At 45.2% G+C, this 12,696-nt stretch overlaps 1 protein-coding gene across 14 annotated transcripts in view; it reads right to left on the reverse strand.

Moving 5' to 3' along the window:
* KTN1 (kinectin 1) overlaps positions 1-12,696 on the reverse strand; it is a 77,006-nt gene that overhangs the window by 52,927 nt on the left and 11,383 nt on the right. For 11 of the 14 annotated variants that reach the window (XM_030275222.4, XM_030275220.4, XM_072930554.1 and 8 more), the window contains exon 2: positions 830-1,386. In XM_030275222.4, the coding sequence (XP_030131082.4) occupies positions 830-1,352 (523 nt within the window). In that variant the 5' untranslated portion in view covers positions 1,353-1,386. Of the gene's footprint in view, positions 1-829; positions 1,387-5,365; positions 5,499-9,280; positions 9,433-12,696 lie in introns of those variants that run through there. The other 3 variants (XM_072930552.1, XM_072930553.1, XM_030275225.4) reach the window with 3 other exon arrangements.

Raw genomic sequence — 12,696 nt, forward strand, 5'->3', positions numbered from 1 at the left:
CTTTTTTCTCCATTTTTTGGGTTTTTTTCCCAGAAAAAGGAAAAAAATCTACCACATCAAGCAGCAATGTCATTCTTTTTCCTCACTCCCTGTGCAGACCTGCTATGCCTGCATCTCACAAGGGGATCTGCAAATATCTTGGGTTTCATTTATTCCTATAACTGGGGATTTTTATTCTTTTTTCACTTCTATTCCTAGTCAAGACAACCACAGAGAGACATATCCTGCTGAGGATATGGTCAACACAGTCAGAAGTGATTCTGACAAGTTTTTGGTCTGTTCCAGGTAGGATATTTCAGTCACAACAGCCAGACCAGTTTAGCATCAGTTCCATTCAGTTAAAGAGGTGTAGCACGTGGGCAGCAATGAATCAACCACCAATCCATGAATCAGCCACCAAACACCTCTCTTTGCATTAAACCTGCACTTAAACAGTGATTTATTTTGCAGAATGCTATGAGGTTTCTTGAGATGCCCTCCCTTATCAGAGGGACTCAGATTTTTCACAGCCTGGCTCAGAATGCACACAGCAAAAATATCTACTGACTTCTCTCAGGTAATCAAAATTTTGATTGGGAGCAAAGCAGCCAAACCACAGAGCAAAGCAGAGGAACGAGCTACTCTGCTTCACTTCATCTTTAGTAGAAGAAAGCAAGGATGGGAGGAGGAAAATCAGAGCACTGCTGTCAGATGAAAAAGGAGAAGGTTAGAAGGGAGCTTTGCCCCGTAGAGATCAGGCAGAACAGTTGTGAGAGAGACTCTGTGGCCTTGCAAAAAGCAGAACACTGTTTTGGCGTTCTGTGCAAGAAGCATATGCAACATCAGATACCCATTCCATTTTTCTGCTTCTTCTGCCCAGACTTCTTCTTAGCTGCTGTTGGTTCAGATGGTGGAGTGGGCTGTTTTGTAACAGGGACTGGATCTACTTTCTTGCCTGAAGACTTGGATCCTTCCGAGTCCTTAGTTACGTGATCATCTTGGTTGGCCTTGTGCTTCTTCTCCTTCTTCTTCCGCTCCCTGAGGCCGGCGGGGGCCTCGGTGCCACCCGAGGGGACAGCGGGGACGGGCTCCTCATCCGTGCTCAGGGCATCAGACAGCTTAAAGTCCCGAGGGGCACTCTCTGAGTCAGACTCGTGGATGTTCCCGTTCTGAGCCTCTTTCTTCTTGTTCTTCTTCTTCTCGGTTTTCTTCTTGTCGGCCTTGCTGGGTGGGAACTTGAGGTCCCGTTTCTGTTTGGCGAGGACTTCATCGTATAAAGTCTCTTTCATGAAAAGCCAGAAGAAGAGGAAGATGACTGTAATAACCACAGAAGGAATGAGGATGATGAAGTAGGTAGATTCGTAAAACTCCATTGTGCTTTTTCTCAGCTATAATTTCTTAAAAAACCTGTAGGAGAAAAGAAAAAAAATTATGTTTTGAACACGTTTCCTCTCAGTGTTATTTCCTCCACCAATTACAATAATAAAAGATTTCTCCTTGTTATAGAGTAGCCTCAAAGTAGCTTTAATAAAATTAACAAACTACATCAGCCATGGAACAGCTTCTAGAATCATTTACCACTTGCTTCAAAGTTGTTGGCCTGGAAAGGAAGAAGTGCAGTTGGCCAGACTGCTAATCTGGAGAGAGAATAATTCCCTTCCCTTGCTTTTCTTCATCCTCCTCACTCTTCCTTCCCACGTGACTTTCATAAAGCTTTTGATTCCAGAAATACATGAGACAGCACTTCCAGAGGCTGTGAAATAAAGACCAGTAAGTATGTGCAGAACTCCACTTTTTTTTTTTCCTATCATAAATCAAACATAATGAATTAAGATTCTTATCCTGGCAAGCGGGAGTTAAATTTCACCTTCCTTTTGTTCCCAGAACTATGACAGCTTCAGAAGTGGAATGAGGAGAAGACAGGAAAGAGCCCTGAATTTTAGTCAGCCATACAGAATCAGGTATTTTCAAGACTGCTTTTTGAAGTCTAAAACCCATCTTTACACTCACAAAAATTCCCTACATTTATGGGGAAACAGGAAGATCTGTTGCTTATTTTGAACATGTGATGGTATAAAACTTCCAGGGCACTTATACAGACCAGATGAGTCCTCCAGGATAATTTGCTAAAAACAGTATTTTTGTCCCAAACATGATATTTATTTCCTTTAAAAAAGCAGGAACCACAGAGTTTAAAAAAGTTTAAAAAAAACCTAATTTTAGAGTCAAAACAAGCCAGATTTTCCCATTTCACAACTGATTGCTATAAACAGACCTGGATTTTTGCACGAAGAATCCAAATCTTCTCCAGACTGTTTGCTCCAAGAAGGAAAATAAACCCAAAAAAAAAAAAACGCCAACACCACCTAATATTGAAAAAAAATCCACACATAATCCGAACTAATTAGGCAAGTGCAATTCCCAATCCACCAACTCAGTTTGAAACCCACCATGGGAAGCACATGCCACAACTCCATTTTCTTCTACACAAGAAAAAATGACTCTTCAACTCAAGTGTCCCTTGGGACATCCATCCTCTTGGGAATGAAAGGCAAGGGATTTAACCCAGGTTGCTCAGAATATTTCCACTGCTGCTTGAAAAATGAAAACAGATGTGCCTACAGAGGGCAAAGGGAATAAAATCCACGGAGAAGCTGCACGGTGCAGGGAGAGGGCAGGCTCTCCTTGCCTCTGGGCAGAAGATTTACTCATTTCATGTTGTTTTACCTCAATTCCTGACTGTTTTGTGAGCTGCTATCACAAACTGGCTTCTGCCATCCTGCCACACTGCAGAGAGCTTGGTGTGGAGTCTGGCTCTGGCTCAAGAGGGAATAGTTGTTATATAGAATAATTTCTGGACAGAGATGAGTTCCTGTGATAATATATTTGTACAGTGCATTGAGCAGCACAGAAAGCAAGGCTTGGGAACTCTAATTTGGCCATTAAGTTATCCAAATAAAAGACTAACACTTCAATACACTAATTATTCATCAGTTGTCTTAACATTAAGTCTCCTCCCAGTTTGTATTTATTTTCTGCACGCACACAGCTCACTGAAAATTACAGGGTCTAAAATTACATCCAGCACAGAAAGTTTTGGAAGGGTAGAGAGGGATGGGAAGAAAAGCTTGTCTTTTGGGGGGAAAAAAAGCACAGATGCTCAAAACTAAGCTGGAGCTTTCAAAATGATTAATTACAGCTACTTGATAAACCCAGCTCCCTGCACTAAGTGATCTAATATTAGTCATCTCTTGAAGGAAACAGATCTTGAAAATTTGTCTCAGCCAAAGTCAATATTGAATGCTTACGGGGAAAAGCTAATCCCCAAAGTAAATATGTAATTAAGCAGATTTTTCACAAGTGTAATTAAGTTGATCATTACAATACATTACTGCACCAGCTACAATAGCTGAGCACAAGGAGCCCAGCAGAGCTCATGGCACCAGCACACAGCCAGACTCATGGCATGGACAGTCACACCCTACACATTTCCCACAGCTGACACCAGATGCTCAGGGCAAAGCACAGCCTCACGTGCTGCTAAAGAGGTTCAAGGCTCTCAGAGAGGGTCAGGAGGGCACGATGGCCATGGAGGCAGGACATGCTCCACAAAGTGATGGTTGTTCTGAGACCAGAGAGGAGAGACACACTGAAAAGCTACAGCTGCTTCCAGAGGAGCCATAAATACATCATGACAACAGCTAGTCCGGGTGGGGAACGTCCTCTGGACTAGCTGAGCTCTGATCTCAGAGCTGGACAAGCTCTGCAGAGCCTCTGTCCCCCACCCTGCTGCCTCCTCCCTGCACATCCCCAAAAACGGGATCACCTCCCAGATCTGGAGCATGACACTGCAGTGATGAGGTCCTGAATCTTCCCAGGCTCCATTCCTGCTCCTGTCCCCCTCCTGCTTCCCTGCACATCCCCAAAAACAGGATCATCTCCCAAATCTGGAGCATGACACTGCAGTGATGAGGTTCTGAATCTTCCCAGGCTCCATTCCTGCTCCTGTCCCCCTCCTGCTCCCTGCACATCCCCAAAAACGGGATCATCTCCCAAATCTGGAGCATGACACTGCAGTGATGAGGTCCAGAGCATCCCCAGGCTCCATTCCTACTCCTGTCCCCCTCCTGCTCCATGCACATCCCCAAAAACGGGATCATCTCCCAAATCTGGAGCATGACACTGCAGTGATGAGGTCCAGAGCATCCCCAAGCTCCATTCCTGCTCCTGCCCCCTCCTGCTCCCTGCACATCCCCAAAAACAGGATCACCTCCCAGATCTGGAGCATGACACTGCAGTGATGAGGTCCTGAATCTTCCCAGGCTCCATTCCTGCTCCTGTCCCCCTCCTGCTCCCTTCACTTCCCCAAAAACAGGATCACCTCCCAAATCTGGAGCATGACACTGCAGTGATGAGGTCCAGAGCATCCCCAGGCTCCATTCCTGCTCCTGTCCCCCTCCTGTTCATCAGGGCAAAGTCAAACATGAGCCACACAGACCTTTCCACCCCAAACACAGATCAGAGGAAGGTAGACCTGACCTATGAATTCCATACAAAAATCCAGTTTTTCACATAGAAGCACAGTTTAAAAAAAAAACCTAAATCTAAATAAAAGTCACAGGGTGTAACTAGAATTGATTAAGCACACAGGAATAGCAAGCAAAAGCTCTGCTCTGAAGGCCATACACTAATTTCCCATCTCAGCCCAGCAAGGGTATTTAAAACTCATTCCAGGAGGATCCCACTGCTGCTGGCTCTATGCAGAATGACAAAACAACATCCATCACACCACCCCATCAAATTGTCTTTATAAAGTGGCATCCTTGCCATGGGGTAAATTGGCAGTGTTTTGGCTCACACACAGTTTCCAGTTGTCCTCTGACAATCTACAATTACTACAACAGTTCCATCATTTCCATTTATATTTCTATATTTGTATTTCACTGAAAAGCCATCTAGTAAAAAACAGAACCAATCTCTCGGGTGGGGAGGGGTTGGGGGTGGGAATTCTATGCCATGCAGAAAGAAACAGGATGAAGAAACCCATTCTATTAAAGCAGAAAAAAAGTAAATGCTGCATTGACACACCTTCACCTACCACCTTAACTGCTGCATTTAGTTTTACCATCCTGGTTAGGATACAGTCTCACAAAAAAAAAAAAAAAAAAAAAAAAAAAAAAAAAAGCATTTCTCCCCCAGAAGTGCTGCAATGGGACTTTTATCACTTGCAGCTCTAAAGTCTCCAGGGCAGCTGCACCAGCTCCCCACCCACCCAAACCCACAATCCCAGGCAAGGCACTCCCAATAGCAATCCCTCCCTACTGCCTACAGAGGCACAGCAACTTTAGCTACACTTAAATTTCAATGTATTTGGTTAAATACTCACCTTTCAGCTGCATTTGATATTCAACCTGCTCTTGATCACGTTTCTCAGCGTGCAGCACCCGTGCCAGGCTCCCCCCTTGCAGACATGCTCCCGTCTCACCCATAAATTCCAGACCTCACAACATCCCTTTAGTCATTCTGCAAAGGGGGAACAAGCTGCATCTGTCCCAAGCCGTGCACAGACCCAGTTACTGTTCCCATCCTGCCTTTAACAAAAGAATTGCACTTTTGTTCCCTAAACAGAGCCCGTGCCACAGAAAAATAACTATTTCTGAACTCCACTGTGCTATTACTGCCTGCACCTGACTTCTCCTGCCAGTTCATGCTGCCCTGGATTTTCTGACCCACCCTCTGCCTTTCTGAATTTAAATCTCAAGTTTCACCCTCTGCAGATACCACATTCACAGGATATTCATTCAGTTTAGTCCAGGGGATTAACTTACTTGAGAAGATAGAAATAAATTATAGCTCCATCTGGCTAATGAGTCACTCATAGCTTAGCCCCAGCACATGAGAAGCACAGCTTCTATAAATGCTTGGGTCCCAAAATTCACATAATCTTCAGGGATTTGTGCCTCTTTGAAAAACTAACATTAAAGAGGGGAAATACAGGTACCAAGGTGCCTTTTTTTAAATACTAAGCAGTTTAACAGATACCATGTATGATTTAGCCAAGGCAACAGCTCCTTTAATTGGGATATTTTCCTGGGATTTTCTCAAGCTGGCAAGCAGACTCACATCCAACAGTCACTAGGAACACAGCAAGAAGTCTCAGAGCTGTATCTGGATTCAATAAATTCCTCAAACAGATAACATTATTTTTGTTCTCCCTAATCTGCACGCAGTTTGGAACACGTTCCATATCAGCCAGCTGCAGAGAGGATCCTCTTGAAAACAGCTTTACTCCCAAGCTCATCCTCCCCCAGAGCTCCTCCAGAGATGATGCCCAGACACTTGGGCAACTAAACCCAGATCTGCCACAGGCAAGGTATGAAATTAAACAAGAAGTTCTGACACTCCATGCCTATTCCACATTCGTACAGCAAGAGCAACCAGCTCTGTGTGACTTGTTTGCACTGCTGGGCTCAAGCTCTAGGAAGGGGGCCTGCCAGAAAATCCTCAGGGTACTTCATTTAACATCAGTGTTGGTACTGCATACGGGAAAACTGCAGAATTACAGCTTAGGTTGATTTAGTTTTGGGTTTTTTAAGCAGCTTGAAAAAACAAGATGGGTTTTTCATGCCCCAAGACAAGACAAAAAAGACAGCAGAGCTGCTGTGATGTGATACAGAGTTGTTGGAGCAGGCAGGGATTTTAACCCATCAAACTTGCTTGAGTGCATTAGCACCGGGCTAACTTCAGCAAGTGAGCCACAGTGGGAAGGAAGGAGCCCCTGCAGTCCTCAGCACTCCCAAAAACACCCAGAGCAGAGAACACCAGCAAGGAGCTGACTGCACCCCAGCAGTTTTTTCACAGGAGAATTAAGGGAGTGCACCTAAACCTCACCTGACACCCATGTAAAGAAAAGGCAGAGCTTTCAGCAAGATCACACACAATCTTCTCACAGGTCACTTTTAAAATGGCACAGTTTAAAGTCATGCACGAGGCACTGAGCTGCCAAAAAAGCTGAAGGTCTAAATGGACCTGTGAGTTTTGATCCCAGTGGCAAATCAGAAAATTACAGAACAGAGTCATAGAATATCCTGTGTTGGAAGTTGGACCCACAAGGATCAGAGTTTAAATCCTGGCCCTGCACAGACACCCCAAAAATCCCACTCTGTGCCTTAGAGTGTGTTCCAAACACTCCTGGAGCTCTGGCAGCCTCGGGGCTGTGCCCATTCCCTGGGGAGCCTGGGCAGTGCTCAGCACCCTCTGGGGGAAGAAAATTTCCTTATATCCAACCTCAACCTCCCCTGGCACAGCTCCAGCCGTTCCCTCAGGTCCTATTGCTGCTCAGGAAGACGAGATCAGCATCTGCCCCTCCACTTCCCCTTGTGAGGAAGCTGCACGCCAGGATCAAGTCTGTCCTCAAGTTCATCCCCTCCAGGCTGAACAAGCCAAGTGACCTCGGCCACTCCTCTCATGGCTTCCCCTCTAGACCCTTCACCACTTCCATGGCCCCTGGGTACTCTCCAATACCTTTCTAACCTTATATTGTGGCGTCCACATTACTCAGGGTAAAATTTAACTTACATATTTGGATTCTTTTTAAAGAATATAGTTTTATATCTCTTATTTCCATGCTCTATTTACACCAATCCTCCCAAACCCAAGACTGGGGGAGAAGCATAACAAACAGCATTTCAAGCTCTGAATTTTTCATTTCAACACTTGCCCTGACAGCATGATTTGTGCAGCCACAGGAGAAAGCTGTAGACACTCAAAAACACCAACTGAGCCATTTCAGGTGTTAAAACTACTCTTCTCAGGAAGGAGACCTGTTCAAGGGAAGCTCAACAGTGCTTGACACCCCCTCCAAGGTGCTGACAGCAAGAGCAAAACTTGTCAATAAATCTTGCTCTCCACTTTATTTCACTGATACAATTAAGCCATTTGCAGAGCACAAGCTCAGTGCTTCAAATACCCTCTAGGTAAATATTTTCCATTCCAAACATGCCGCTGTTTGTACCATCTGTTGGGCTCTGTCTGCTCTCAGTCGCTTGATGTTAGTTAACACAGACAAGCTCTTTATTAAATTCCAGAAAGAATAGCTTTGCTTCAACAAAAGCCTTTACTTTCAGAGGTTTGTTTTTTTTTTTAATACAGCTTCAGAGCCAACACCTGCCAAAATGCAGCAGCAGCAGTGCCGAGAGGAAGCCGGGAGCGCAATACGGCTGCATCCCCTCGCCACCAGCACCAGCAGATGTCCTTGATCTTGTCCCAGTGCCGAGCACCCAGGTACCTCCCACAAGAGGTTTCCACCACAGCCTGGCTGCTCGGGCAAGTTCCTACAAGATAAGGCAGGGCAGGGATTCACCAGGAGGCAGCTGACGCCCTGAAAGCACCTGGGCTGGAGGATAAAGCCCAGAAGTGGAATTAACACCAGTGAAAGTGGAGCAAGCACCTGCTGTGGGCACAGAGCGGGGAAAACCACGCTCCAAATTCCTCACACAGGTATCCCAAACTGCACAGAGCCTGGCACAGCAGCAGCACCCCACTGGGCTCACCGAGCATGGGCACAAATACACTGATGGCAGCGTCCCCAGCGCTGGGCGCTGCTGCAGCACCTTCGGTCACAGCGGCAGTTTTGGGTCCCTGTGAAAATAAAGATGTTGAGGAGCTGGAGCTTGTCCAGAAAAGGGAAGAGATCTGGGGAATGGTCTGGAGCACCAGGGACAGCTGAGGGAGAAAAGGAAATTCGGGGGGAACCTTCTCACTCTCCACAATTCCCTGCTGACAGGAGGGTGCAGCCAGGGGGGCTCAGGCTTTGCTCCCACAGAACAAGGGACAGGACAAGAGGAAACAGCCTCAAGTTGCACCAGAGGAAGTTTAGATTGGATATTAGGGGAAATTTCTTCATTGAAAGGGTGGTCAGGTACTGGCACAGGCTGCCAAGGGCAGGGGTGGAGTCCCCATCCCTGGAGAGATTTAAAAATCGTGTGGATGTGGCACTTGGGGACATGGATTAATGGTGGCAGTGCTAAGGGAATGGTTAGACTTAATCTTACAGAGCTCTTCCAACCTAAATGAGTCTATATGGCTCAGCACGGGAAAGTCTTAGGAAAACAAAACATTTCTTGCAGTATTTGTGAGGGGATGTCACTTGGGATAAAAGCCAGCGTGCGTCAGGACCAGCAAAAAATGTCCTTGGCTCCACCAGACTCCAGAAACTGCAAGTTTCCCCTTTAAATCACTAGCAGCCAACACACCCCTATTATCTCCAGAGTCAGAAGATAACAAATTATCTTTACACTACCTTTTTCCAAAGTGCTTGTAAAAGAATCAAAGGTTTCTTTCTTCCAGCAGGAATTACTCAGCAAGTCTGCATCTTCCCATTGCTACTTCCAAGGAGTCCCTGAGGCTCCCCCAACTCCTTCCTTCACACATTCATGTACAGACACGCTCTGCCCACACCACCATGAACTATTTGAGAGGCATTTAAACACCCAAGCAGCCAGCTCAGGCTTTTGGGTAAGCATTTCCCCTTTCCCTGCTCTCCATGAAGGCAGGGAGCAGATCAGACATTGGCTCTTTAATCACCACCTGCTTCCGTGCACAGGGAACTGGGAAGTGATATTTCTCAAAATAGGAAGGCACATAAAAAGATCACAGAATTTTCTCAAAATAATACTACAAATAAGAGCCAAATCTAGCAGACTTATGGCCAAAGCTGAGCTTAGGTTCCCTGTCTGAGCAGCAGTTCCATCTGTCGTGTAGTTTTTGAGCATCAAGGGATCTCCTGCAACATGAGCCCATCCAAAAGCACAAAGCTGGTACAGATTTGAGCCAGGACTCCTGGGTCAGACAGGCAAAACCATTAAACACACACAACCACACCTGAAATCTGCTTCTGCCCAGCACCTGGATAGAAGGGAGGGACCAGGCCACACCTGTTTTTATTCTAATTAGCTGTCTGGGAAGTTCTCAGGGGGTTGTACAATCCAGGTTGCTGTGACACTCCACAGCAGCTCAGCTTTACCACATACAAAAGCCACTTACACAGCTTTAAAGTGCTGTGCACCTCAACAAAGGCCTTAAGACAGCTGTTGTGGTCTAGTGTATAAACAGACATTCACAAGATAATCTTCACCTTGGACCCACAGAAAGCCTCAGGGAGCAGCTACCAGTCCCTAAAAAGCCAGGGCAAGCACAATCCAGGCCTGAGCCCAGCTGGGTTTACTCACTCTAACACAGCTTAATCCCTTTCTGACGCAGGAAGAAGTTGCATTACTGTAAGTGTGTTCATTCTGCACCTACCCCTGCCATGCTTTATTGCTTTAACTCAATTAAAACAAGGTCTGAAGCACCCATGGGAATGATGCACTTGACCACCCCCTGGTCATAAATGAGGCAGAGCCCCAAATTCCAAGTAAAACAAAACAAAACAAAAAAAAATTAAGGTCATCTGATAAATTTAGGGCTGCTACATCCCTTTCATCTCCTTACATCCAACTCCAAGTGTGGAAGGAAATTCCTGGCTGTGAGGGTGGTGAGGCCCTGGCACAGGTTACCCACAGAAGCTGTAGCTGCCCCATTCCTGAAGTGTTCAAATACAGTTTGGATGGAGCTTGGAGCAGCCTGGTTTAGTGCAAGGTGTCCCTGCCCATGGCATGGGGTGGAAATCAGATGGTTTTTAAAGTCCCTTCCAAACCCGAATCATTCCATGATTCTGTAACAGAGGAAAGCAGGTATGAGCAGTAGCTTCTCAGTACTCAAATTCCTCTCATACCTTCACAGCAATCAACAAAAAGAAAACAGCTGGAATGAAACATTTTCCCCTTCCCAGTGTATACAGCAAATATAACTATATTAATATACATTCCTGTATTATTCATTATTGTTAATATTTTTAAAAATAAATGTAAAAGAAGAGGAGACAGAAACAAAAGAAGCAAAGGCCTTTGGTCCAGCTTTTTTTTTTTTTTTCCTCTTAGCAGATTCTGTGAAAGTATGAATGGCATCTGAGTACTGGGAGGCTAATGCTCATTCAAAAAAACAACCCAGATTTTTATACACAAGCGCTGCAAAGAGTCAAGGAGAAAACTCGAGTGTATTACTTGGCTGTGCATCCCAGGAGAGGTAAAATCCTCTTCTTGCACATCCCCAGCAGCAGAATTTTCCCTCCCCAGGCAGGCACAAGCTGTGCTGCCTCTGAATTCAGGGCAGAGCAGCCGCCCTCAGCGCCACAGCGACAGGAAAACCACGACAGATTGCTAAAGAGGATGGCATGTTGTTTATGGGTTGTGTTTCTAAAGTTTGGACATAACTGAGAAGAGATCAGCCTTAATTTATTGCTCATTTCTCCAGATTTCTACTCAACTTTGCCCTTATCTATACTCACCAGGCAACTTTTTAGTTTATTCACTGGAATTCCTCCACACACCAAGAAAGTTTTAAACCTACCACTTGTTCTGCAGCTCTCCACACCACCTGGTTCTAAAGCTTTTCTCCCCAATTTCTGACTAAGGCTGTCACAGCAACAGTGAAGGAAAAAATATCCAGCCTTCAAGGGCAAGCAAGTAGCTCAGAGTAACTTTAGCAGGTCCCTGGAAGTTGAATTTATTAACCTTTGTACCCCCACACCCCGAGGGTGCAGAGGCTGCCAGAACTACCCCAAACAGGCACAGGCCAACAGTGTCACATTGCTGCTTTCACCACATTTCCACCCACACTGAATGAGGTCTCACAGGAGCTCAGGGAAGGAGGGATGTGTGCACCAAGGTGATGGCACAGGAAAGAGACAAGAAACCTCAAAATAAATGAATTTGGAAAATTTCCTACAGCAATGTATCACCAAAGGTCTTCCTGCAAGAATATATTAAATTAATCTAAGAATATTAATCTTGTTCATATTAGAGTTTCTTTCCACTACAAAAATAAATCACACAAAGATATTCTTAGTCTGTACATTATAAAAGTGACTTTATCCAGACTTATTTTTGAATGCATATTGAAGGGATAAGAACAGAATTTTTCTGCTAACAAAGACAGGTATTAACCTAAGAGAATCTATTTAGCTTCAGACTTCTTAACCAGACAAGATTTTACTCAAGTGTGCACACGCTGTCCTTTACCCTGTTGCGAAAGGAACAAAAGAAGAGGAAATGACTAATCAAAGCAGCAGCACATTAATATATTTTGGTATGTGGAAAGGGAAAATTGTAGCTGGTATTTTTAACATTCTCAACAGGAGAATGCAGGGCCATGCATACACCAGCAGCCACAGAGGCTCAGCATAAAGAAAATATAAGAAAAGTGAAGTTGTGTCCCAAAGAGGAGTTCTGTATTTTTCATTTTTCAGCATGAGCTCTGCTGGAACAAGAGCCTGGACAGGAGGCACCCATGGGGTTCAACTGGATTTAACAACTGGGTTTTAACCCCACGCTCCCCCCCTCCATGGGAAGTTCTTTGGGGCAGGTAACAGGCTTGCTCAGAGCAACAGGGCAGGAGCCTGACTACTGTTATAAACCCAAAATTAGAGCTTCCAAACCCCTTCCCAAATGGGATCAAAACCAATCAATCCACAGCAACAGCCCGGCACAGCCATTTGTGCAGTGGGATGGCACAGCACAAAAGCTTTGCTCACTCAGGAAGAGGAGCTGGACTGCTGCCTGTCTGTCCAGCTCCAATTGTTCCCACACTTCATAATTAAGGGCTACAATTCACCCTTTT

The sequence above is a fragment of the Taeniopygia guttata genome, chromosome 5 (genome assembly GCF_048771995.1).
Source record: "Taeniopygia guttata chromosome 5, bTaeGut7.mat, whole genome shotgun sequence".
In the NCBI taxonomy this organism is placed as follows: Eukaryota; Metazoa; Chordata; class Aves; order Passeriformes; family Estrildidae; genus Taeniopygia; species Taeniopygia guttata.